The sequence below is a fragment of the Henckelia pumila genome, chromosome 1 (assembly GCF_033568475.1).
Source record: "Henckelia pumila isolate YLH828 chromosome 1, ASM3356847v2, whole genome shotgun sequence".
NCBI classification, from domain to species: domain Eukaryota; kingdom Viridiplantae; phylum Streptophyta; class Magnoliopsida; order Lamiales; family Gesneriaceae; genus Henckelia; species Henckelia pumila.
In genome coordinates, this window is record NC_133120.1 from 103196752 (window position 1) to 103223148 (window position 26397).

The following is a 26397-nucleotide window of genomic DNA, read 5'->3' on the forward strand; positions in this document are numbered from 1 at the left end:
TCAAGACTTGGGAAAAAAATTTATAATGTTTTTGGATGAATTGATTTTGTTTAAATGGAATGATTTGATTCGAGATTGTACGTGAAATTTGGATTTGAAACCCCTTCAATATCATCACAATGATCAATGCATTTATAAAACTTAATAAATGATATATTTGGAATACCTTAAATATAGTCAAATCTGCATTTATAAAACTTAATAAATGATATATTTGGAATACCTTAAATATAGTCAAATCTATCTAATTAATTAGTTTTAAGCTTGTAAAATGTTTTTTTTTTGGAAGAATAAACTTGTAAATTTACAATCCACTCAAATGCGGTTTGTGTTCTAAGTTGACCCGTCAGATTCTTTTATGCAACCTTGATGGTAAAAAATTTCTCCATGTGAATTTTACTTTTTTTAATTTAATTTAAACATCGTTTGCTCGAATGAAACATTGACATTACAATCAAATAAATATACAATTTAGCGTTGATATTTAATTTGGATAACGTTAAAAGTAAATTTTCCAGTTTGATTTTAATTATATTAAGTATATCAAAATTAAATGAAAAAAAGTTGTATCAAACAGGAAAAACAAATAGAGAAAACTTGTACGGACGGTGTTTTCAAATAGCTAAACTATGATACTATTAATGTAAAACAAATTAAAACTCAATTTTGTTAAAAAAACAAAAAACAAGTAATAATTGGTTTTATAAAAAATTTATCATTGATATATTCGATTTTTTAGATTGAACAAATATTGAAACGTACATCAAATAATATTTGTTTTCAAAAAAGAAAATGGAATATATTGAAAAACAGCAAAGAAAGTTTTGTGGTTATATTTTTTCGACACAAAAAATAAATAATGTTTACGAATATTATTGTCAATTAATAAAACAAATGAAAAAAATAGTGTGATAAATATATACAATATGAAGTATAACGACTAACTCAAAGCTTAGCCAAATGGTATCCCAATTTACATTCTCTTTTTCGTCAATTTACACCATTTCTCCCATTTACAGGAGAGGTGACTGCTCCAATATGTTTGTATAAAATATTTTACACACACTTTTTTAAAAAAAAAAAAAAACAAATAAACAAACAAAATACTTCACACGTAAGTACACTATATATATATATATATATATATATATATATATATGGAAAATTTGTAGGCATTAACTCGAAACATGTCCAGAGAGCATAATTTCATCAAGGAAATAATTTCATCAAGGAAAATGCTACATGTACACATTTAGTTACACATTGGGTTATACACTACACATGAAATTACAAAATTATCCTAACACTTGATTTGAAAAAAATCTTTCCAAAATACATTAATAATATTTATGTAATTTCAAGTGCAACGTGTAACCCAACGTGTAACCCTCCATGTACATGTAGCATCACCCTTTCGTCAAACTCCAGCATAATTATTGATGAAGGCCAAAGCAACACTGGCCAAACGAGCAATTCTAAGAATCAATCCTCGTACCACAATTTTCGTCTTCCCACTAACATTAAAATCATCGATGCATGTGTCATCATCGGTTAGAGCAGCACTTACCCATGTTTGAACATCACTCATTTGAACAACAAAATTGTACCCCCTTTCGCTATGATTCAATCTGCTCAAGGATCTGTGAAGCTCATACACCGAGTCTCCCACCTCCTCCACGCACTCAGACAACGAACCAACCTCTCCCGGATTGATTTTTTGCATATTCTTCAAGAATTTTAGGGCCGAGTTCGTGTTGTTGAACGCCACGGAAAGAGCGGTGAGGGCTAATGTTCTGGGATTGGATTTAACTGTGGATTCATATCTTGAAAGAGATTCGTAACAAATATTTGGGTATAGTGTTGATGCACACGACTTTTTTATGTATCCAAGGGTTTTGGGATTCGTAGGAGAAGCTCCGAGGGGATAGCATGCAATCTTATTATAGCGGATACTCGAAAATATAAGAATCTGAACAATCATTATAAGGTTGTGAGAATACAAGAATTTGTTTTTCATTATATTCTAATTGTCTTTTTTTTTTCTTTGGGAGAAAGTGTAATATTATTGGTGCTATTGGGAGAATATATAGGATCATGAGATTTAAGGTTCCAAAGTTATGTATGTATGGATATATACATGTGTGTGTGTATATATATATATACCAATTTTTTTTTATGACGTGAGAACCTACAACCACTGCCTTTCGATGTGTACTGAGGGTTACTTCGATCCTATCCCATGGGCATTACCCCATGGGGTAGGTAGAACTCTTTTATTGGTTCAAATCATGGGGGGCCCACATCAATCATGTGGGGCCCACATAATTTGACCAATCATGTGCTTCCACCTATCACATGGGGTAAAACTCATGGGATAGGATGAAATTTTCCGTGTACTGAGTAAACTCCAGAACTAACACAATAACTTGCAAATCATGCTAGTCGGACAACCGTTCTGAGCAAGTCTTATGTGACATGTTAGTCTAAAAAAGTGGTTGTAGAACTGTAGAAGAAATCTAACACCTCACCACTGATCAAGTGCTTATCTATTCCACCAACCGAAACACTCTTTTTGTCGCCTAATTCTTGTGTAATTCTTGTCAATATTTGTTCAGATAAGAACTACACTAGTTAAACTCGATAATACACTCTCAAAATCACAAGATGAGAATATCTAACATCTATGCGTACTAAATTAAATCACGACTTACGACACGTTCTGGTTTGGCAACTATATCCGTACTTCGTGTCTGAATCAGAACTCATGGAGTACAACATAAAATTTAGTCATTTTAATCAAAATTATGCTTAAAATGGATTTGCAATTATATTTACGAATTCCTAAGGAAAATATGATGTTCAAAGATTCACTTCACACAGCTGTAGCACTTCGTTGTCAGTACCATTTCGGTTATTTCATTAATTAATCAATAAATTGTAATTATTCAATTATGATCCTGCTGAAATTTTATCAAATGAAAGGTTTGATTAAAACGTTACATCGAGTTGCACCCAAGTATTAATGTTGCAAAAGCTATTTTGAAGATTTGCTTTCAAGAGCTATAATCAACAAATGAATTATTTCAAAGTAGTGTTGTTTCATGATTTCTTCTACCATAAATTTTCAGAATTTCGATTTCCCCTACCAATATCTTCTTGAACTAGCCTGTCACACAGGGCTTGCCTAGTGTGGTTTACTTGGCTAACGTAATTTGCAGGCTATTGCGTTAGTTCGGGGGTTTACCCAGTGCACACCGAAAATAGCGGCTGCGAGTTTCCACGTCACAAAAAATAGTGGATATCTAATTAGTCATGTTTTGTCACGTCGGTATTACGACCATTAAGTTATCACTATATATATTTTAGTATAGCCAATAGAGACATTGATAGAGTATTTTTTCGGGATATTTTGATTATTGGTTCTAACGTCTAAAGTTTGGTTTAGATAAAATAATTTTGATTTTTTTTTACATGACACCCAAAAATGCTTATATAGTATCGAAAATTAATGATATGACATTAAAAAATAATGATATGACATTACAAAATACTGATATAGCGTCAAAAAATGATAACAATGAAAGCTTCAACATCAATATTAATATTGGTAATACTTTAAAATAATGATATGACACTATAAAATATCAATATAGCGACAAAAAAAAAAACGACCACGTACGAAACCCTTGTCGTCCATGATATTGATAAAATATTGATAATGCTTCGACCGTTGTGGGACAGGATGTCACACATTCATTTTCAGGTAATTGGGTTCAATGAGCTATCTAGTGGAAACGTCTAATTAGGAGGACTACATCATAACACTTATCTTCAATAATTTTAAAAGAAATTCACTTAAGCTTCTTGTCTATGTATCTTATCTTTTCCAAGTCCCCATCCAACGAACGTAGTAATATATATATCGAATAATAATATTTTTTCAAATAAATTTTTAATTATTTATTTTTTTAAGATATTAGGGAAAAAATTCTCGTTCACGTCCACAAAAGATATGTATATATTCCTCTAGAAATGAAATCTTGATTACAGTCATTGTGGTATTTTCGGTTAGAACATAAATTTCTACTTAGAAGGTCGTGACAGAAATTGACATATGATATATATAGAATTGACATAAATGGAATCTTGTAGCTAAATACTCTGTAATGTAGACAATTATGTCCTTATAATATCAACAATTGATAATTAATTTGAAGAGGAAATAATTGACATAAATGATACGTGCACTTGTGGCTAATAATTTTCTGAAACTTGTCCAATTTTTAACGAAACGTATTGCAGAAAACGAAGTAGACGGGACCAATCATCTGAATTCTAAACGTTGATTCAACTGGAATAAAGACCAGTATCTTTAATTATTATTAATTTTTTTGAATAAAGTACCCTTAATTATATATTTAGGGTGAATTTTTTGTTATTGTTTAATCATTATGAAACTTGAAGGATTTCTAACCCCGTGTGCATTAGGACCACGCATTGTATTTATTTAATTATTTTGTTTGCATATTTTTTGGTTCTCACATTTTACTCATGATAACAAAGATTTCAAAGATGACGTGCGAGTAACAAAGATTTTGTTTGCATATTTTTTGGTTCTTCACATTATATAGTTCCACCTTTAATATTGACCATTTTTTGGGGTTAGTCTATGCTACATCGAGAGTGTTTCTCCCCCTATTTCAATACCATTAGATTACGTGGGACCAATATATTTTTATGGAAATTGACATATGTTTTGAAGATCCAATGGTTGATATTTGACCACATCATGGGGGAAGAAGTACTCCAGGTGTAGCATAGAATAATCACATTTTTTGTGTGTAAAATCGCATCAATTTTTTTTTTTTGTTATTTTACCCCTAGTTTAACACACATCTTCTTAAAATTATACCTCAAATGACTAAATTATCCTCATTTTTTTCTAATATTCTTATCTTCTTTTTAAAATTTCATCATTTATTAATTCTTATTGAATTATCCAAATAAATTTTTACAAATTATTTCTACCTTTTTAAAAATTCATATGTTTTTTAATGTTCTGAAAAAAAGGTTAACCCAGAATGGGACCCCATTCCACATTAGTTAGAGGATCATTGGCTCATCTGGAAGTTAAATCGAGGGATGTGCACGAGCGGCATGACATGAAGGAGAGGGAACAACATGGCTCAATCCTCATAACATACCCCACAATATTTCAGCAGGGAATATGCTCTACACGAGGATCGAACCCGCAACGCTGGAGAATCTCTTCCCACGTCACCTCAGACCTTACCAACTCGTCTATGTCCATGTGGACATGTTTTTTAATGTTGTAACTTATTTACATGCCAACTAATTAAATTATCGAGCACGTGAAAATCAAATTTCACGATGACCAATATATATAAGGGATGGATTTTCGGTATACCGTACCAAAAATACCGATATGAAAAAATTCATACCGATACCGCGGATACCGAAATTTCGAAATTTTTGTATGAAAAAATTTTATACTCATACCGTATAGATACCGAAAAAAATACGGTATACCGAAAAAATGTCTGTATATTGAAAAATTTCGATACGATATCCCAATAATTCGGTATTTTGGTACGATATCCCAACCCTATATTAACACTTTGGCTTGGAATATTCGTCATTAGTGGGAGTAATTATTAATTAATTTATAGTTATGAATAAATTTTATCAATTTTTAAAATGATTAAAATTAGTTTTCACTTTTTAATTAGCTTTATAAATTATAAGTTACATACGTACTTGACAAATAATTTCGAAAAATGAAATAAAACTATCAACGTGCTATCTAAAACGTGCTCGAGTGATAAAAAAAATCGAGCTACTAAAATATTCTTTAAAGTCAAATTCCAACTCAAGAATTAATTACTACTAAATTAAAATTTATAAGTCGATTTTTTTGGGACAATATAATATCGACACGCGTCATATATATTAATTTCTAGTTATAAGTCGAGGAGCCATCATATAAGCATAAAAGACAACAAAGTCTTGATTGTCCGTAAGGTAGCGTCGACTGAACTTCATTGATTATTTTCAATGAGAATTCAAGATGTTTCACTATTATTGTCCATGTACGTTATTATTTTTTTCCCGTAAAAACATTGGTATTATTAATATTATTATTATTAGGATTAGGACTAAGACATGAGAAACCGTAATCACTAAGTATTATTATTGTTATTATTATTATTATTATTGATGTCTCACGAGTTGGACAATCACATATTTGACTCCAATAGAGCTTCATAAACCAAGAACTAATTAAGGCTTGAGTCTTATTCTAAGAGGTAGGCTCGTCCATGAAGGTAAGTGTTGGAGAAGAGAAATGTTTGTGATGGGTTACGTCTAAAAAGTCCATTGGACTCAGGTCCGTTCATAAAGGTCCAATTCAAATATTTTTGGTGCCCATGCTTATCTAATTATTATTTAGATTTAATTCAAGCAGGCCCTGAATTCTACAAAAGCCCATAAGAGGTTCAAGCTCATGAAACGCTCTGAATATCTATAAATAACTCAAGTCACTTCATTATTAAGGTACACACTTTTTTTAGCACGATAATGTTTTACTCTTGATTATTATTCCTTGAGTATTCACTGACTTGAGCGTCGGAGTGCCTACGTCGGAAATCCTCCCGGCTCCTCTGGCCTTGTTTTCTGACGTAGGAACAACCCACTGAAGATCTCTACAGGGAACATACAAGGATTTGTAGATACTCCGGATTTTGTGGAAGCAACGTGTCAGATACAAGTAATTTTTGACTACATCAGTTTGTAACACCTTAAATTCAATGAATGTCTTCATTATACCGAAGGGTCACCAATATCATAATTATCCCAAGCAAAGCATGCTTCACTTTGAAATTCCTAAGTGATGAGCTTTCCAAAAAAAAAGTGCACCTTGAATATGAGTAGTAACAATCAAATCTTTTGTACCTACCATTCAGGTGTATGATCGGTTCATTCAATCTACATCGCACATTCATTGGTGAGATTTTTTAATCTTTTATGTGTTAACAACTCATATTGCGGACCATGTACTGTCTTAGGAAGTGCGCTTCGAGTGTTATAATGTTTGCTCCCAAGACATGAGGAAAAACCACATCAAATTGGGCCCTAGCTATGAGGTAATAAGATTAGACGAGATTATGACTGTATAGAATGATGAAATGTGACAAGAGGTCAAGGTTTGGATAGATGGGTGGAGAAATGAAAGAGAATGAAGATGCATAGCAGATGAGAGGGGCTAGAGTGAGGTCGCCCAAGTCTCAGCCTTGCCCTAAGGGCAAGGTGGCAATTAAGGTGTAGCACCCAATATTTTTTTATACGTAAATTTGCATGCATAATTAAGGAAAATAATTATTTAAAATTTTGGTATTTGGGTTAAATGACATTTATGTGTTATTATGTGAATTATATGCATGATTTAAATTTATTTTAGCATTTAACCCGCAATTATTATATTTTTTAGATTTTTGGAGTAAATAAGTTATTTTATCGCGTAGACGGGACCGTGCACGGACGAGATATTGATTTTTCATCCCAATTATTTTTAGGAGATTTAAGTAGCCATAAATTATTATTTTGAAGTTTTTATTCTGAAAAATTATGGTATTTTATTTTTATATTTTAGAAAACTCATTTTTAGCCAAGTTAAGTCATTTTATTGACTTTTATTAATTTTTAAAAATCCTCTAATTTAGTATTTCGGGATTTATGTTATTATATAAGATTAGTACAGATTTTAAGAGTTTAAAATTTTATATTTTATGCTATATTATCTATCTAATTAATTTATATTAATTTTAAACCTAAATTAAGCCTAATCAACCCTAAACTTACGTCTCTATCCCCTAGCCGCCTCCCCCATCTCATTCTTCATCTCTTTCATCGGTTAGCAGCAGACAACTCAGTCCCATAGCCGATCTTCAAGTTTTTCTTTGAGTTTCGTCGTCCCGGGGCCCTTTACGCATATATCTTCAAGAATTATTATCAAAGTCATGTCTATTTCCTTCGTTTGGACACCATATAAGCTATGTATGCATTATTGACAGATTTTTATTGTTTGATATTGAGGTTCATGATTTATATGCAAGAACTTGATGGTATTCATGGTTTGATTCATGTGTTGGGTGTTTTCATGGTTCATACTCACGTTTTTATGGTTATGGGCGTGCATGGCTGCTGGTCAGGGGTCTTAGGGGTTCCTTAGGGTCCCTATGGTCGAGTGGGGTGGTCGGTTTGGGGTTGGATGGGTCTAAAACGAATCCCTTCATTTCTAGTGCACAACTCACGCAGGTTCAGGGTTCAGAGGAAGAAGACTTCGTTCTCCTTCCTTAGGCCCCTATTTTAGGTGAAGTTTAAAGGGTTTGAACCCTCTAGATGTTGGCTAGGATTGGGAAGTGGTTTCACGGTCATTGGTGGTCGGAGCAGGGAGAACAAGCGGAAATATGGCCGCTGCTCATGTCTGCGCGCGAGCTGGGGAAGTAGCTGAATGCAAGACTTCGTTCTCACTCCCTAGGCAATGGTTTGGGATTATTCTTGTCATGTTAGGACCGCCTGGGAGTGGGCTAGACTTGGGTGGTGGTAATCCGGCCATTGGTGGCCGGATTTGGCCGACTGAACGCCGGGAGTGGCCGGTGCTCATTGCCGAGAAGAGTAGAGAGGGGGCGACGGGTTTAGGGTTTTGGGATGGTTCCTGGGTCGGGTTGGGGTCTGGGTCGGGTCTGGGGTGTCATGGGTCGGGTCATTAGAGTCCGGGTCCGTGTTAGGTGGGCCGGGTTTGGTTATTTTAATTTTTAAGTGTTTATTTATTTAAGTGGTCTTTGGGCTTCAATAATTAAATGGAAAATTATTTGGGCCTCCAAATAATTTTATTTGGGGCTTAAATAATTTATTTAAGTTAGCCCAATAATTTTTATGGGCTTGGGGAGCCATGGGAATTTTTGGGCCAGCCAATGGATTGTTGGGTCTGTCTAGGAATTTATTGGGTTTAATTAAGTTAATGGGCTTAAATATTTTTATTTAGGCCCAGTTAAGTTTAAGAAAATAATGTTTGGACTTTTGGGTTAATTAATGGGCCACCTTAAGATTTAATGGGCTTAGAGTGAGTGATCAGCAGTCTGGACCAACCCATAAAAATTACTATGTCCGAAATATATATTTAATTTATTTTATGCATGAAAGTATTTTAAGTATAAGTCTATTTATTATGAAAATCAATTAAATATATATTACGAACATATTTTCAGTGCATGCATTCATGCAAATTTACATGTTATGATTATGATCAAGTGTTGAGCAGCAAAATATTTTTATGATAGGAATTGAAGTAGTGTGACAACACAGAGGTGGTTATCCATTATTTATGTTAAGAGATAGTTTACTACCAGCACAGAGGTGATTTATCACCGCCACGTACGTTGGTTCAGGAGACTGATCATTCGGCACAGATTTAGTCACACTTACTGATAGGACCATAGACTGTTTCAAAATATTATGCTCAACTATATTAAATATGCTTATGATGTCAAGTTATGCTTATGTTTAAGAATCAGTATCAGTGATGTTTATCTCATGATTATGCAATATTTTTATTCATGCATGCATGTACACGTATATGTATTAGTATGATTATGTGATGCATTATTTTAACCCTTGTTATAAAGGATTAGACATGTTGAGCCTCTAGGCTCACTACGCTTATATGGTGCAGGTGAGAGTGTTGATTCTTTTGTAGCTCCTACTGGTGGTGGGGATCTATGAGTTCGTTGGCAGTAGACCCCGTGACCGTCGCAGTATAGAGTTATTATTGTTTTGAGATATTTTATCAGGGTTTTTAAAACAAGTTTCAAATCTTTATTTATGATTAATTCCTCATACATGAGTTATGGATTTTGGAGTTACATATTAAAATTATTATTTCATGTCTCGAGATTTTTATTTATAAATTTTTATTTTTATTTATTTAAGTTGTTGTTAAAAGAATTTATTTGTAGTATTATTTTTCATGTTTTTACATATACGTATGGGCGCATATGTATAGTTATTATTTTATTTAAAAAGAAAAGTTTTCCGCATTTTATTAGTAGTAGGCGTTTCATAAGGTGGCTCTAGAAAGGCGAGCTACGATAATAAACGTGTGATCCGCACATTGATCACTGAGTTTTGACCGTGTATCACACATTGATCATCACTGGAGTTGATCGGATATAACAATAAGCGAGTGATAGCAGCTCGAAATATTCGATCTGGTTCTTTGCTTGAGTGTGAGAACACTCGTACGCTTTGATGATTAAAAAAACCAGAAGTGCTTCAACTGTGTACATCTTCGAATATTTATAGGAGAAAATATCCAACGTTTAAAAATCTAGTCGTTTAGAATATGTTCCAGTAATAGCCGACAATTCACCAGAATGCATCACGTGTCTTTGTCTTCTTTCCAAATATAGTACAAATAGTACGGAGCAATTGGAATGCAGCTAGATATGAGAATAACATATTTATTCTTTTTGTCTTTTTTCTCCAACAACCTTGATCGATCTTATATGAAGGTATGAACGAAGTTCGATAATTGATCTAGTCTAGATTGTCTTGAACTTGTCTAGTAGCCTGAATTGGTTTGGAAGTGATGATCGATGTGAAAGGACCAGACTAGTTCTTTTTTAGTCAAAACTTGATCTAATCTGATAAAATATTCCTTATCATTTTAGTCTTGTTAAAGATCAAATATTCTAAGATTGTTTTATCATTTGAATGTGTTCTTGGTTTTGCACAATGTTTCATTTGGTCTGCTTAAACTTGTCGAGTATAAAATTTATGTCATTACCAAAATTAAGATTTTTCCTTATCATATTTAGGAGTTGCATACCGTACCCTATCGAAAAATATATACCGTACCGTATATCGATTATACCGTAAATTTAAGGTATACCGAGATTTTGATACGGTATCGGTATATACCGTTTTATACCGAAAAAAACCTTATATTTTTTATAATTTATAAATTTATTGTTTAAAAATATTATATATTTTTAAATTTTTATATAATATTTCGGTATATCGATATACTAGTATATACCAAAATTTTCAAATTTCATACCGTTACCGTATCGAAAAAGTCGGTATCGTTACCGTACCATACCGAAAAAAATGGAATACCGAAAATCCGATAAATTCGATATTTTTTTGGTACAATAAATTCGGTATACCGAAAATTCGGTATTTTTTCCCACTCCTAATCATATTTATATAATCTTGTGTATTTTATTTCATTTTATGTATGTGGATTGAGTCGAATAGGAGATATATCTCACAATTAATTGACCATTGAGAGCGGTCTCAAAGGATTTTTTGTGATTTTTTTTTATTAATGATTAAAAAAATCTATAATTTATATTTAGTGTAGCACGTTAATTTAAACCTACAACCAGTATTTAAACAAAAATTTCACGTGGCAGGTAGGTTTCACATGATACGTACGCATATCAATGAATCAACGCTAGCTAGTCAGTAGACAGTACTCAATAGTGATCAATTATGTTATTTCCACTTGCAACTCAGCTTAATGACTCGATATACAGAAAATAGAAGGCTAATATATTATTTCAAAATTATATTCAGAAACATATATGATATGTTTGATTTGTTTATTTTTTTCCCAAAAGAACGTGTTATGTCGAAAAAAAAAATTACATTAGCTTAATGTTTTAAAATTTGTCATGAGTTATTCTAAAGTAAAAATAGTCTGTTAATTGAGTTATTTTTTGGAATGTTATATATATATATATATATATATATATATATATATAGCCGTTACCCGTCATCATGTGAGCTTTAACATTCAAATATTAGTTTCTTAAAATATTAGGTTTGATTTGATTTAAAAAATAATTTATGTATTTTAATCATAATTTCAAATTTAAGTGGCAATTTAATCATACGTATTCGAAGTTTTGAGTCGTCCTACAATAAACTAAACTATATGTATTTTTAATCCTTTTAATTTTGGGGAGCATGATGAGAGTTTCATTGATGTGTCGAATTGGTAAATGCAAAATCCACTTGCCTAAAATAAAACAGTACAATAAAATTAAACAATCTCCAAATCCTAATAGTTTATCACCTCATGTGAACCACAAAACAAAGGAAAATGCTATATTTACAAATGAGTTTACAAGTTTGGTTACAAAATACAATTGAATTGACAAAATTATCTCCACACTTTATTTGGAAATTTTTTTCAAAAATTTATTTAGGATAATTTTGTAATTATAAATGCAATTTGTAAACCAACTTGTAATCCAATTTGTACATGTAGCATGATCCACAAAACAAATTACACTAAAACCATTAATTAACACAAAACTTATAAGAAACCTTACAGAGTCACAATATCACTCGGTTTATTCAAAACGTATACCCCTGCAAAACAAAATTATAGGAGAGTTCGAGTTCATGCATGCGTAGCTGCAAAGCGATTAATCAATGCAAGTGCGTTACTGGTAACTTGTGTACAATACGAGACTCTTCTCCTTATAGCAAACTTCACATATCCATCCGTGCCAGGCCCCGAAAATCCACCCAGGCACGTAGTTTGGTCGGTCAGAGCCGCGCTAACCCACGTCTGCACGTTGCTAACGTGCCATAAAAAATCCTGATCGTTCATAGGACGTTTCATACCCTCAAGCTCCTTTATTGAACTGGTGAGCTGATCGACTGCGTTGCCTATGTTGTCTACGCAATCTTTTGTGGCTCGGTACACAATCGGTTTCATGCCCTTTCCGGTAATCAGTTTGGACACGAAACTAGACAAGTATAGGGCTCGACTTAGACTTATTGAGAGCGCGATCTGAGCTAGGTTCCAGGGGCTTTTCTGGATTCTGGTGGAGTAATTAGAGAGGCATTGGATGCAAAGAGCCGGATAGCGAGTGGATCCGCATTCTTCTATGATAAACTGTGTGGGATTAAGGTTTGAGTGAAGAGAAAATTCTGCTGATATTTTCACAGGTATGTGTTGTGAAGATAAGAGGAGAAGTGCCAAGAAAATGATGTGTTTTGCCATTATAATTTTCAAGTGTTTATGCAAGTGTGTTCGGGGGAGTTTTATGCAGAGTTAAGAGGAGCTCCTTTGAAAGGGCCACCTAATTATTATTTTTATATATATATAACAAATACGATTTCTAATAATTAATGTATAAAATATTTATGCAAACATTAATTCAATGTTGGAAGGAGTATAGATAATTAAGGTACGGAGTTTATTTTTGAAATATTGCCAATAATATATATGCTTCATTATACACATATCGCATGTGCGAGGTGAGTACTAAATCACCATATGCTATATAATGTAGCAAACACTGGCAGAAATAAAATAATAGACGAACGTTAAAAATATTGTCTATAATAATGGACAAGTCAAATCTCAGTCGTGGTTGTGATGGAGTTTAGTGTTCTACTAAGATTTTTAACGATAAAAAGTTTGTCGGGTATTAAAAGCAAAATCTCTGACAAATGAAAACTTATTTTGTTCACACATGCATGCCCAAAATGCCAGAGAGCTGTCAATGGGATCTTTGCATCGTTATCTGCTGTTCTTCGTTGTTCAAATATTATATTATATTATATATATAAATATATATATATTACAATAAAAAGGGTGGAATGGACGACTCCGTATGTAATAGATGAGTAGATAATGAATTATCTAGCTCAACATATAATCTAAAACAGATGAGTTAGACTGATAATTTTATGAAATTAGTCGGGACGGAACCTCTTTTGATTTTTGTGGTACCTATATATGTAACTTATAGCTATTAAAGTATAAGGCCCGATGCCTCGTTTCTTCAAATACAAACCCTAATCACCATTAAAATTAAAGTAAGCTCTTGCTAAAGTCGAGAATCGGGTACGAGACAAACTAATTAAGGTACGTAGTGAAAAAAAAATCTATAATCATATATATATTTTTAGAGGCTGCGAACATTTTATAATTTTTGTATGTATGGGTAATATTATACCTCGGCCAAATTTAAAAGTTTTATTTTTTTCTAAATAAAATATCTATATTTTGTAAATTCGATCAGAATAAACTAGTATGCCCTTTTGTTTGCTCCTATACGTACAATTTGCAAAGATAAAAATTTGTTTAAATTACATTATTTAACAGTTTTAACTGGAATTGATAATACAATATACACCAACTCACACATGCATTCCATCTATGTTTAGGAAGAGGCGAATGGCAATGGGTCGGCTCCATTAGGATCCGACTCATGATCCATACCCGCTTCGCCATACTTTGTTAAAACTTAAACTCATGCTCAAATTTTCATGGGTTGGATTTAGGGGTGGGTCGGTACGGTCGTACCGAAAAAATCGGTATGAAATTTTTTCATACCGATACCGTACCGTACCGTATACCAAATATGCCGAACTTTCGGTATGACGAAAATCTATACCGTGTACCGATACCGAATTCAAAAAAAATTTGGCATATCGAAAAATTGTCGATATACCGAAAACAATTCTGTATACCGGCAAAAAAAGTCGGTATACCAAAAATTTTCATATATATATATTTTTTAAAAAAATTATTTTTCGGTATTTCGGTATATACCGGTATACCGAAAATGGAAGGTTGGAATGGATTTGATCTTAATTGCACAATCACCTCTATTTGTTTTGATATTTAACATTTGATTCATCTAATTTTAATTACAGCATGACATTCTATTATTTTTTATAGTTATGAAATTACCTTTATTTTAATATAAACATCAAAACAATAAAAAAAATTGTACAAGCACACAACGCATGCTTCAAAACTCTACAATCAGTTGTTAGAATCAATAAGTCTTCAAATTGTTCTCTTTCCTGCAACAGATATTGACGGAAAAAGTGTTGCTAAATATATGCCGTCCGTTATTTCATATGTCACGACAGTTCGAACTAAAACAAATTTTTTTTTTTCTCGCTAGTAAATATAAAGAATTATATAAAATTTGCTAAGACAAACCCATAAACCCTAATAGCCGACGTGGGGGTCCAATAAGACCCATTCCAAGACCTATTAAGACTCAAAATTTCATAATTGTACTTACTCGAGACCCCATTTTTCCATAGACATACCCATCTCCAGGTCGGGTCCTTGTTAGACGCATATCATTGTCATCTCTGTCTATATTTGTCAAAACTTAAGAACAGATGGAACATTTCAAGTGCTTAAAAAAATTTCTTTCACAAACGAATAAAAAAATCAATACAAAATTTGCATCGTATTTTTCTTTTTTATATTTTTTAAGTATTTCACTCTAGGCGCATGTTAATCGATTCAGATTGTCGTGTGATGAAATGAAACAATCCCATATGACACTGAACTACTGAAGTCTGAATTTGATCAGTTTCGGGTGTATGGGCCGGGATTGATAGTGTAACCAAATTCAAAATCAAATTTAAGCTAGTTTGAAATCAGATTGGTCCGTATCAAATTTGAGTCATTTGAAAAAAAAAAAATCATTATGTATCCAAAGACATTAGATATAATTTTCAAGTCAAATCTTAATTAATTTATTAATTATCTAATATTTATGTAGTATATATGCTATCCAACATAGTTCCATGAAGCCGGTTCTAGACTAGTTCAGATACCGGATTCAAACGAACATGCTTTAAATGGTTTCACTTTCGGATCTATTTTGAAACAACCCAATCTGGCTCATTATTACTGTTAGAAATGATCAACCAAAGTCCCACATTGAAAATTTAAGAGAAAGATCATGAATTAATATATGGAATGATATCTTCATTGGTATGAGGTCTTTTGGGTGGGTTCACAAAATCAAAACCAATGTGGGTGGAATCCTCGGAAACTCAAGGAGAAGAAGTTTGAGTCTTCGATTAAAGATCCGTGAAAAAGCTCTCGAGGGACGCTCCCGAAAATTCATGTAAGGCGTGTGCTGCAACCCATTGAAGGTGAGTAGGCTCGATTGGAGGGACGGATTGAGGGGAGGCCTGGTGGGACTTCGTTTGAGGGGAGGATTGTTAGGAATGATCAACCAAAGTCCCACATTGAAAATTTAATGGATTAATATATGGAATGATATCTACATTGGTATGAGGACTTTTGGGTGGGTTCCCAAAATCAAAACCACGAGGGCTTGTGACCAAAGTGGACAATATTTGACCTAACAATTACTGTGGAATTTGGTTCCGGATTAAACTGGATCGAATTCGGATCAGTTCCAGTTTGATTCAATCCGTAAACCATGTCTACTACTCTCCACCTTAAACCATTCTCCGTGAGATACTACCCCATTACTAACTTAATTAGATAAAATCAACCAAAATCCCGAAGTCTTTATACAAACAAAATTTTAAGAAACTCTGCATTTACTCGAAACTAGGACACAAGCCAAGGAAACGAACTGCATCATTGGCTAATGCTGATCCCCTGATAAAGATTTCCCCGGTACGTATAAATTTAATCTTCTGCATTTAGATATAGAAGAAAAGGCTACAGATTACCCAACTCCACATCATATTGTTTGATCATACGGTTATATACTTGAGCATCGTCCCGCGAAGCTTTTCCATGTATGCTGCAGCTTGCGCCTGCATCACAAAAATTTTAGTAAAAAGTATTAGAAATCTAAATAAAGATGTTCTTACATAGTAATTCTAGCTTTTGGCATCCATTAATTACCTGGTTAGCCTGATGCGCATTCGCAATGTTTTCGTCGAGAAGCGTCAACAAAGATCTGTTCACCTCATTCCGCTCAACCAAGTCCAGTAGCTGCATGCAACGACAAGTTACCAATGACCCTATAGAAATTAAACTCATATACATCCCAAGAAACAAGGGGTCTGATAAATAAATTGAAGTGGCATACAGTAGCCTTGACATCCTTTGATGTCAAGATTTCCATTAAGCTCTTCCTTGCTCTTACGAGTTCTGATTGCAATTTATCATATGCTTCTGCAGAAAAATGAAAGTAAAAAAAAGAGAAATCAGTATATTTCAAGAAAAATAAATAAATAAATGGAACTACTCTCACATGAATATAACAACCTATTCCTTCTTCCAGAGCCTTTTGAAGTGCTTCGAGTTCAATTACTCTGTCTTCTATATCCTACATGGAAATCATTGGATATAGATAATTATTCTTTGATCTGACTGGAAACCAGGTGAGGCACGGCACGGTTTAGAGACAAACCTGAGTCTTGGACACAGCAAACCTCAGTTTTCCGAGTTCGAGTTTCAGATATGAGAAAAACTCATCGTCCAATCTGCATACAGATTCACGCAGATATATAAAGGGAGAGGTTTTACATCATTAATTGTGAGGGGCTGTTTCCCTTGAATTAGAAATATTCTGAATATGTTTATTCTTTTCTTAAAACGCAAGTGTGAACCCCCCCAAAACTTGCTTCTTTCACTTCCTGTGAACCACCTCCAAAGATGATTTCCTTGTATTACAGAAGCTGCTTGCCTCTTGGTTGAATGGAGCAACATTTGAGTTTTTCAAAGAACAATCGAAAACTATCAATGTACAAACTAAAAGATTTGGTGAAAAAACAAATTAAACACTTTGGACTTTCTTCGGGTTGAAATTTTCCCACATAATAGCAAGCATGATTCATGCTATACATTGGAATCTCATCATGCTGACAGTATGCATGATATGCTAATTCCATGAATGACTGATTAAATCACACGCAGACGTTAAAGCCTCACCTTGACCTCAATCTTGCAATCTCAAATTCGATCTCCCGGGCTTCAGTGTCAAGTAAATACTCAACCAGCTCCGCTGTCTTGCCCGGTATCACCCGAGTCTAATGCAACACGAACAAAGATCAAACACTAAATAAATATCACAATTTCCAAAGTAAGCATTCCGTTGCTAGCCAAATGCATAATGTCATAGAAAATTTTCTTTAAAAAAAAACACAAAAATTACACTGGATGACAATAAGTCTAACAAAAGTCATATATTTTCCGATTCAGTGAAAGCGGATTAGTTTGAATTTTCCCACTTCACAAGTAACTAAATAAAAAATTAAAAAAAATCAAAGCAAAGCAAGAATTTTCTGAACGAGTGCACATTAACTCTGAATTGTATAACTAGGCAAAAAAAAAAACCCACCTCCCGAAGAGATCGGCGGCGCTCTTTCTCTTCGCGGACTTGGCGTTCAAAGGCTTCTCTGGCATCGGAGTCCTTGTCAAGGCGTTTCTTGAACTCCATCCTAGAGATATGGCCTGGTTGGGGAGCTCCCAGAATGCCTTCCGGATCCTTCCTTCCCAAATTAACCAAACGAAATTTAATCATCAATCCATAATTAGCTAGGATAACATGTGAGCATAAAAGAAATATTGAAAAGTTACCCATCCTATGCAGCAAATTTTAGCTGCTTGATTTCTGGGTTTTGTGAATTTCGCGGATTCGAAATGGGAATAAGGATTTGAAACAGCGAGAGTGAATCCAAGACCAAGAGAAGAGGCCATGAATGGCCGCGGCTGAAGGACTGTAGCTTGTTCGTTATCCGTTAAAAATACAGTAACCAATACAATACGTCAGCGTCTTATTTCTGCAGGCCCGGATTGGTTTCGGAGCAAGTACAGGCCTAGCAAAGTTTTGGGCCTGTTTATGTACACACTAATGTTAATGGACCGAAGCCTAAAGCCCAACCCAATCATAACCATGTCAGGTGTTACACTTTACACTCGCAAAATTTAATTATTGAATATTTCCTCAATTTATTGACTTTTGTCTCGTATCCAACAATATCACTTTCTAAAAATATGTGTATATCACAGCTTAATGTTAACCATATAAGCTGGGTGGGTTCATTTTTGACACCCTGTTTTTTCCTAACTAAATTACATTCAATATTAATAATGTAACTATTTGGATTAAGGTCGATCTGAGGTGGATTTCGTAATATGATGCCTTATAAATTGGGAAATTAGGATGGATGCAATGTTTCTTGGATATTTAAAATGCATGTGAATTGAATCAAATTAAACTTTTACGTGCACGAAATTATCCGCACTCTGTATATAGTAATATACATTCTTTTTCTTGCCAATTAACAACTAACGTGGTTTTATTTTTGTCGGTCCAAAATTTCATAAATAAATATTATATACGTTGGACAATCGCCACACGTGATATATCAAGCAGAGCGATTACCAAACGTTAAAGCAATTGCAATTGCAATAATTAGAATAAATAAATAAATAAATAAATAAAATGAAAATAAAAAATTATACTTACCTTACTGTCTCACTTATTATGGAATATAAAATGTATATGATCCCTTTGATCTTTGAGAGTAATTAATTACATTTTTTCAAGGACAATAAAATAAATAAATCCCGCGTGAATTCAATATTTGTTTAAAATTTCTTCAGAGTCGGAATCTTCGCTACATTTTTTAATCGCGTAAGGGATTTTTAGTCGTTTGTGTACAAAAAGTATTTATACTTGTTATATTCTTGTCTACATAGATTAAAGTTCAAATTTAAAATAATTTATAGTGAGATACAAATTATATATAAATCTGTGTCAAAGGCATCTCCGACTCTCTTTTATAATGAAGGATTCCTCCATTATAGAGAAAAGTTTGCCTTCCAACCATACTCGAAATGCATTCTACATTTTGAAGAGTGCTACATTAATAAACTATATATGGAGGATCACTATACATAATTGACATTGTTTGGTTTGGTATATTATTAATCTATGTATAACTTATCTCATTTAATTTCGCGTTATTCTCGTCATATTATTTATCCATCTATTAATTATTAATTTAAATCAATTAAATCAAATAAATTATAATCTATGCATCAAATCAAATAATGTATTAACTATTATTTCTTATTTATTTTTAATTTATATTATATTATTTATTTATGTATTTCTTATCTTATTACTCAAACCAAACTGTGCCCAATCATTAATTAAAAAAATAACATCCTCCAAAATTACTTTCATGGTCTTTTTGTAGTTTTTTTGTCCATTTCATTTTTCTACAATTTTTATATTAATGTTAGCGTTCAGTTTTTTAAATTTTTTAAAATTTAATTTGAAGTGTATTGTTTTATTCATTAATTAATTGTAATTTTAATATTTATTTGTGTTGTACTTTAAACTTTATGTGACGTTTATGTGTATTTTGATTTATATTTTATGTCATGTTGTGTGTTTTTGTAATTTAATGACCAAATAAATACATTATTTTAAAAATCAAGTCGAATAATTTTTTATTGTTTTATGTTTAATCATATAATACATAATTATTAATATATATTTATACGATTTATTTGAACTTTATCGAATTAAGTCAGTTGAATGATATATTATGTAATTATTTAATTGTATATGTGTGTATTTGTAAAAGAAAAAAAAAGTAAAAAAAATAAGTATTTGGTAATATTTAGAGGATATGAGTCATATGAGATTGAAAAGCTTTTTGAAAATGAATATTACTTCCTCTAAAAAAAGAAAGAAAAAGAAAATGAAGATTACGAATCTCTATCTTAGAGGATAGATGATGAAAAATAGAAGATATGAGTTGGAGATTGTCTAATGTACATTTGTAACGTATCATATTTAAAGAATGTCTACATTTTATTAATACAAGTTTTTTTTAGTGTACTTATATTTTCAGTCATATGTTTCCAATGAAACTTCTAAAGTATGAGACTATGTTTGATTTTGAAATTTTTATTAAAAAAAATTATATATTAAATAAAAAAAACCTTTTGATTTTTAAGTTAGAAACATGTCCCACCACACTCCACACATGTTTCTCATAGAACCATTAATTTATGTTTAGTCTTCGTCTATCGAACCAACCCGTCCAATACTAAAAACGAGCGGAATTGGATTGGGATTTTAGTAACCTGTTTGGAGGGAGACAAAACTGGTTGTTTTGACTGCGGGTCACGATGGATTGGCACGCAAATAATTTCTTATAATTTTAAATTTATACATAATTATTATTTTTAGTGTTGTTAAAAATAATTTGATTTTGCAAAATTGAAAAAATAATTTTTTTTGGTCAATTAACTTGTCAAGATTTTGGTTTTGGTCAATTAACTTTTCAAAGTTTGATTTTGATACACTAACTTTTAGTTTTCGGCTATTTTGGTCCAACTGCTAACGTGTCATGATGTCATCGAAAAATGATGACGTGGTACCGAAAAATGCTGACATGTAATGCCTTCACGTCAACGATTGGACCAAAATAACCGAAAATTAAAAGTTAGCGTAACAAAATCAAACTTTGAAAAATTAATGGATCAAAACTAAAAACTTGACAACTTAATGGACCAAAAAAATCATTATTTCTTTTGAAATATGTTGTTTATGTATGGTTTTTAATTTAATTTTTTTGCCAATTTTTTCTTTAATTTGTTGGTTGGTTGCTCCGCGTAAATTGCAACTCGTGACTCGACAATTCTGTACATGGGAAGCTTTTCAAGGGGTTTCTCATTTTAAAAATTACCCAATTAAGTCAAGTAATTTAATTTTAAAAATTTTAAATATGAGCTACATGAATGAGACGTATATTATTAACATGAATAAAACTTATCAAATTTTTTTAATCACCGTTTAACTTAGACTTGAGAGGGTCCAAATATCATTCCATCTTCGTTGAATATTCCAAGTCTCGTAAACACCCACGACTTGAGAGGGTCCAAATTAGACGCAGCTGGCTTAATTGGAAGTTACCATTACTAACCAAGAAAATAAGTTAATTATTGATGTGTTTATCACAAAATGACTATCCGGGGATGGGTAAATTCCCGAGCGGAAAAGGTAAGTGAATATACAAAATATATGAATATCTTATCCGTTTTGAGACGAAGTTCTACCCACATTCTTTTTAGAGAGTTCGTCCTTTTTTCTCCTTGCCCCCCAGAATGGGCTTTTATACTCGCCCACCCGGGTCCTCAATGATTATTGGGTATGACCTTACTGACAACTTTTAGGGTGATAAGATGGTTATCACGTGTGATTTAGACCCCCATAATTTTCGGACAGAGCCCATTCCTTTGGATCGTGTTCAGTAATGATTGGATTTGTGATTTGATCCTGACATACTTCAAATAAATGTGGCCGTTTTCTGGCCCTAAAAATAGAAAGGCCGGGGCCCCACTGGTGTTCCTTTCCTTTCCTAATTTCCGAAGGCTTACTCCGGGAGGTTCTAGCTCCCAGGCCCCTTTCGATCTCCTGTATCGGTCCGGATGCTAAGACCTCCCAGGTTAAGCCTTTCTTGCAGATCCCAGGTTACTGCCCCCCAGTCCCGGGTTCTTTAACATGTCGTAGTTACACCCTCTTTCCGGGTCCAATCCATTCGGGGTATCGTCATCCCGGGTATGTGATATCATCACACTTCCTAAAGATAGTCGGGCTAGGACCTGCTCCGCTGTCCCGAGAGGCTAATACCATCTTTTCGGGTCCAATCCACCTGGGGTATCGTCATCCCGGGTATGTGATATCATCACACTTCCTAAAGATAGTCGGGCTAGGACCTGCTCCGCTGTCCCGAGAGGCTAATACCATCTTTTCGGGTCCAATCCACCCGGGGTATCGTCATCCCGGGTCCTATCTCCCGGGGTATCTACCCGGGAGTCGCTACCCTTACGTCAGCCCTAGACGCTTCGTAGTGCGTCTGTCAGAGAATTTGTCAGACGTCGCTTCAGCTTCTTGAGCACGCTTTGCGTATCTCTGCCGTTTATTTCAAAATACACGGCTCAGATTATTTTGGCCCCCTTTTAGTATTTAATCGTTCGCGACCCTTCCTTATTCTTCTCATCGTCTTTCTTCTCGAACTCATTACCCTTTGGCTTTCAGCGACTGTGCTTTCAGTTTCGTTGTCCGCTTCCCTGCATCCCTTATTCGCTTTAATTCTGTAAGTTTTATTTCAATGTCTACAGGTACCTCATCTACCTCTGGAGCGAACGCCAAAGGCTCGCCCAGAGACGAGGAGCCAAGCGGTAGCTCGAGCGATGCTCGCTCCGCTTCTGCGCTGCTTTCCCGACCTTCTTCTTTTAAGCCAGCTTCCCGATTCCCGATGAAGCCTTCCACTGCTTCTTCCTCTCGCCCCAAAGGAAAAGGCAAACAAAAAGTGAAGAACCCAAAACCCCTATCTTCTGTGCCCTCTTCCTTGGGTTGGTACACTTACCTTCCTAGCACCCTCTCCCAAGGGGCCGCGGAGGAACTTCGTGGCTCAGGGGAAATCCCTTTATCCTATTCCTTATTCCGTCCTCTACCTGGGAGTACTCCTGATACTCCTCCTCACGGTTGCTACACATTTTTCCGAGACCAGATTTGGAGTGGCCTTCGATTTCCCATTCCTCCTTTCTACCTAGTTTTTGTCGACTTCTTTCACGTTCTTGTTAATCAATTCCACCCGAACTCCTTCCGAATAATGGCCTCGACCTATATCCTCTTTAAAATGCACAACTTAGCCATCACCCCTCTGATTTTGCACTACTTTTTTTCTTGTCGTTTCAACGAAGGAGCTTTCTCCCTGGCCGCACGACTGACTGCTCGTTTTCTTTCCGATATCCCCTCATCTTTAAAAGGATGGAAAGAGCGGTATTTTTTTATTCAACCCCCGGCTCCTTTCCCTTTTAGGACCGGGTTCTTATCTAGTCTCCTTCCTCAACCTGAGCTTCCCGAACATTATAAGGTTGAGGAACCTTATACTCGTAGTTTGACCTTAGTCAAGAATAGGACATTTTCCTCTCCTGCCTTATTAACGAACGATAACATCATAGCCTACGGGTTGGGCACCCGGGTGGAAGATCTCCTTGACCAGGTGATCAATGCATACAGCGACCAGGGGGCTCAACCTGCTAATGGCTGTTCTCTGACTTTCTTTACACTACTTTATTATTAATACGTATGCGTACTAACATTTGTTCCTTTGGTGCAGAGCCATCAGATATGATCAGGAAAGAGTTCGCCCGGCGGGTAGCCGAGAGGAAGGCTGCTAAAGAGAAAACCCAAGCCCTAGCCGAGCGAAGGAAAAAGGCCCGTAGGGAGGAAAAGAGTCATATTCATCCGCAAAGTCCTTTGCGTTTACCCACCGTGGTAGTCCCTCCGTCTACAGTGCCGATTCTTTCAGCTGTGCTCTCTCCCCCTTCAAGCGCTGCTGTTGCCGGGACTTCTGTGACGGCGCTATGCCCACCTCGACTTGCTTCCCAAGCCCAGCTATCTTTGTCATCGGAGGACTTGGAAGATGAGGTACCGCTTTCCCATCGTAAGAGGAAAATCGGCCAGGTATCCCAGATGACCGACCTGACGGGCTCGGAGGACATCCCGCTGTCCAAGGACCCGGCCTCATCTGCTCCTATTTCTTCTATGGCCCTTCGGGCCCCGGGCTGGGACGCTTCTGTCTCTGCGGGTGACCCCATTTCTCACGCCTAGGGTGACCAAGTGGATTCTACCTCCTGGGGCTCTCGATTTCCTCTGTTCTTATCAGGGACAGCCTCCTCCAAAGTTGCCCAAATCCAAAGCTTGCTCTCCCCGGAAGACCACTCTTTACTGGCAGCTCATGGTATCACCTCCAAACTATCGGAGGGTGTTTCTCATGCTTATACGGTAAACTCTGCCCTTTAGATACCTGAAAAAATGTGCTTGTGCACATCTTTATTTAATCCCTTGGTTGCTTTGGATGCAGGGCTTATGCATGCTGGCCAATGCCCTTGATGAGGCGAACGCTAGTCTCGCCCGAGAGAGCGAGAGGTGCAGCTCTTTTGAGGAGCATATCACCCTGCTTTTATCGCAGGCAACCGCCCTAAGAGAGACTCATGAAGCGGAGGTTCGATCCCTCCGAGAGTCGCTGGAGGGTTTCTGGGCAGATGTGGCGCGGGTGGAGGAAAGATGGCAGCGTAAGCTAGTTGAGATCCAAGATCGCCGCTCTGCCGAGATTCAATCTTTGGAGGCTCAAATAGAGCAAATTACCCGGGAGCTTGGTCAAGTTCGGCAGGAAAAAGACCTGGCTTTGAACGCCGTGAGTGGGCTTCAGGCTTCCGCGGAGGTGATGCAGAACCAGTTGGTAATCGCCCGTACGGAGGCGGATATGCATCTTTCTTCAGCTCTGGATGCTGCGCAGGCTTTGGAGGAGCGCTTTGGCACCGAAGCTGAATGGCGGAATTCTTTCATTTCCTCCAAGGAGTTCGAGCAGACGGTGATGGATAAGTCCTTCGACTTCTTCACCCAAGGCTTTTACCTCTGTTCTGCTCAGTACGAGGCAGCTGGCCTGATGCGGGAAGGAGTTCCAGATCTTAATTTGGCCATTGCTTCTTTACCCTCCGGTCCTGAAAATGAAGGAGAAGTGCCCCAGGAAAGGGTAGACGCCAGAGAAGAGCAGAAATCTCAAGAGGGGACCGACCCCTCGGGTTCTTAGATTTAGACTATTCATTGGAGCTTTTAGGCTTGGGCTCCTAACTTTTACACATGTATATTTTGTTTGTTAAGGAAAAAACTTTGCTCTTGATTCGTCTCTTTATTCGAATGATTTTTTCTGTATGCTTGGATAAATCCCTTGTTTTGATATACCACGAGGGTGGCCTACTCTCTCGGGCATTTTCGATGCCCGAGCGCCAGGAATCCTGGGCTTTTTTTTTTTTTTTTTTGATACCAGGGTGGTGGATCACCTGGGTTTTTTGGTGCCAGGGTGGCAGATCACCTGGACTTACATGGCTCGTGAATTACCACGGGCCTTTGAGTACCAGGGTGGTGGATCACCTGGGTTAAATGGCTCGTGAATTACCATGGGCCTTTGAGTACCAGGGTGGTGGATCACCTGGGTTTACATGGCTCGTGAATTACCACGGGCCTTTGAGTACCAGGGTGGTGGATCACCTGGGTTTACATGGCTCGTGAATTACCACGGGCCTTTGAGTACCAGGGTGGTGGATCACCTGGGTTTACATGACTCGTGAATTACCACGGGCCTTTGAGTATTTTTGCGATTTACAATAGATCAAAACATACCTTTTATTTATACACATGGCAGAAACATAATTTACAGGCGTATATGTACTTTTAAGGATAATAAGACTTAAGATGCAGAGTATTCCACGGCCTCTGTAGGACTTTGCCCCGGATGTCCTCCAAATACTAGGCGCTCCTTCCTATCCTCCGAATTACTTTGTAAGGTCCTTCCCACTTTGCTTCTAGCTTCTTTACCCCTCCTGCCGGGTTAACTTTCTTCAGTACCAAATCTCCTATCTGGAATTCCCTGGTTTTGACCTTTTGATTGAACGCCTTGACTATCCTGCTCCGATAGGCTTCCATTCGAATAGCGGTCCGTTCTCTTTTTTCTTCAATC

At 35.4% G+C, this 26397-nt stretch overlaps 3 protein-coding genes across 3 annotated transcripts; all 3 read right to left on the reverse strand.

Annotated features, from left to right (window-relative positions):
- Positions 1-943: 943 nt before the first annotated feature.
- Positions 944-2100, reverse strand: LOC140875987 (pectinesterase inhibitor 10-like). Its single transcript, XM_073279823.1, has one exon. The coding sequence runs from the start codon at positions 2015-2017 to the stop codon at positions 1418-1420; it is 600 nt and encodes a 199-aa protein (XP_073135924.1). The 5' UTR covers positions 2018-2100; the 3' UTR covers positions 944-1417.
- Positions 2101-12375: 10275 nt separating this feature from the next.
- On the reverse strand, positions 12376-13099 carry LOC140871131 (pectinesterase inhibitor 9-like). The gene has a single exon (XM_073273576.1). The coding sequence runs from the start codon at positions 13097-13099 to the stop codon at positions 12491-12493; it is 609 nt and encodes a 202-aa protein (XP_073129677.1). The 3' UTR covers positions 12376-12490.
- Positions 13100-16360: 3261 nt separating this feature from the next.
- Positions 16361-18590, reverse strand: LOC140875888 (uncharacterized). Its single transcript, XM_073279713.1, has 8 exons — positions 18425-18590; positions 18186-18332; positions 17777-17874; positions 17256-17328; positions 17111-17171; positions 16932-17017; positions 16745-16834; positions 16361-16653 (listed from the first exon to the last, which is right to left on the reverse strand). Exons 1-8 carry the CDS (start codon positions 18542-18544, stop codon positions 16591-16593), a joined length of 738 nt encoding a protein of 245 aa, XP_073135814.1. The 5' UTR covers positions 18545-18590; the 3' UTR covers positions 16361-16590.
- Between the last annotated feature and the right edge of the window lie 7807 nt (positions 18591-26397).

Bases quoted from the DNA above. Each gene is read 5' to 3' on its own strand.
- LOC140875888 (XM_073279713.1), bottom strand. From the start codon at position 18,544: ATGGCCTCTTCTCTTGGTCTTGGATTCACTCTCGCTGTTTCAAATCCT. The intron at 17,875-18,185 runs GTGGGTTTTTTT...GTGTTGCATTAG, and splicing joins GCCGCCGATCTCTTCGGGAG to ACTCGGGTGATACCGGGCAA. The intron at 17,018-17,110 runs GTTGTTATATTC...ATTTTTCTGCAG, and splicing joins GGCTCTGGAAGAAGGAATAG to AAGCATATGATAAATTGCAA.
- LOC140871131 (XM_073273576.1), bottom strand. From the start codon at position 13,099: ATGGCAAAACACATCATTTTCTTGGCACTTCTCCTCTTATCTTCACAA.
- LOC140875987 (XM_073279823.1), bottom strand. From the start codon at position 2,017: ATGAAAAACAAATTCTTGTATTCTCACAACCTTATAATGATTGTTCAG.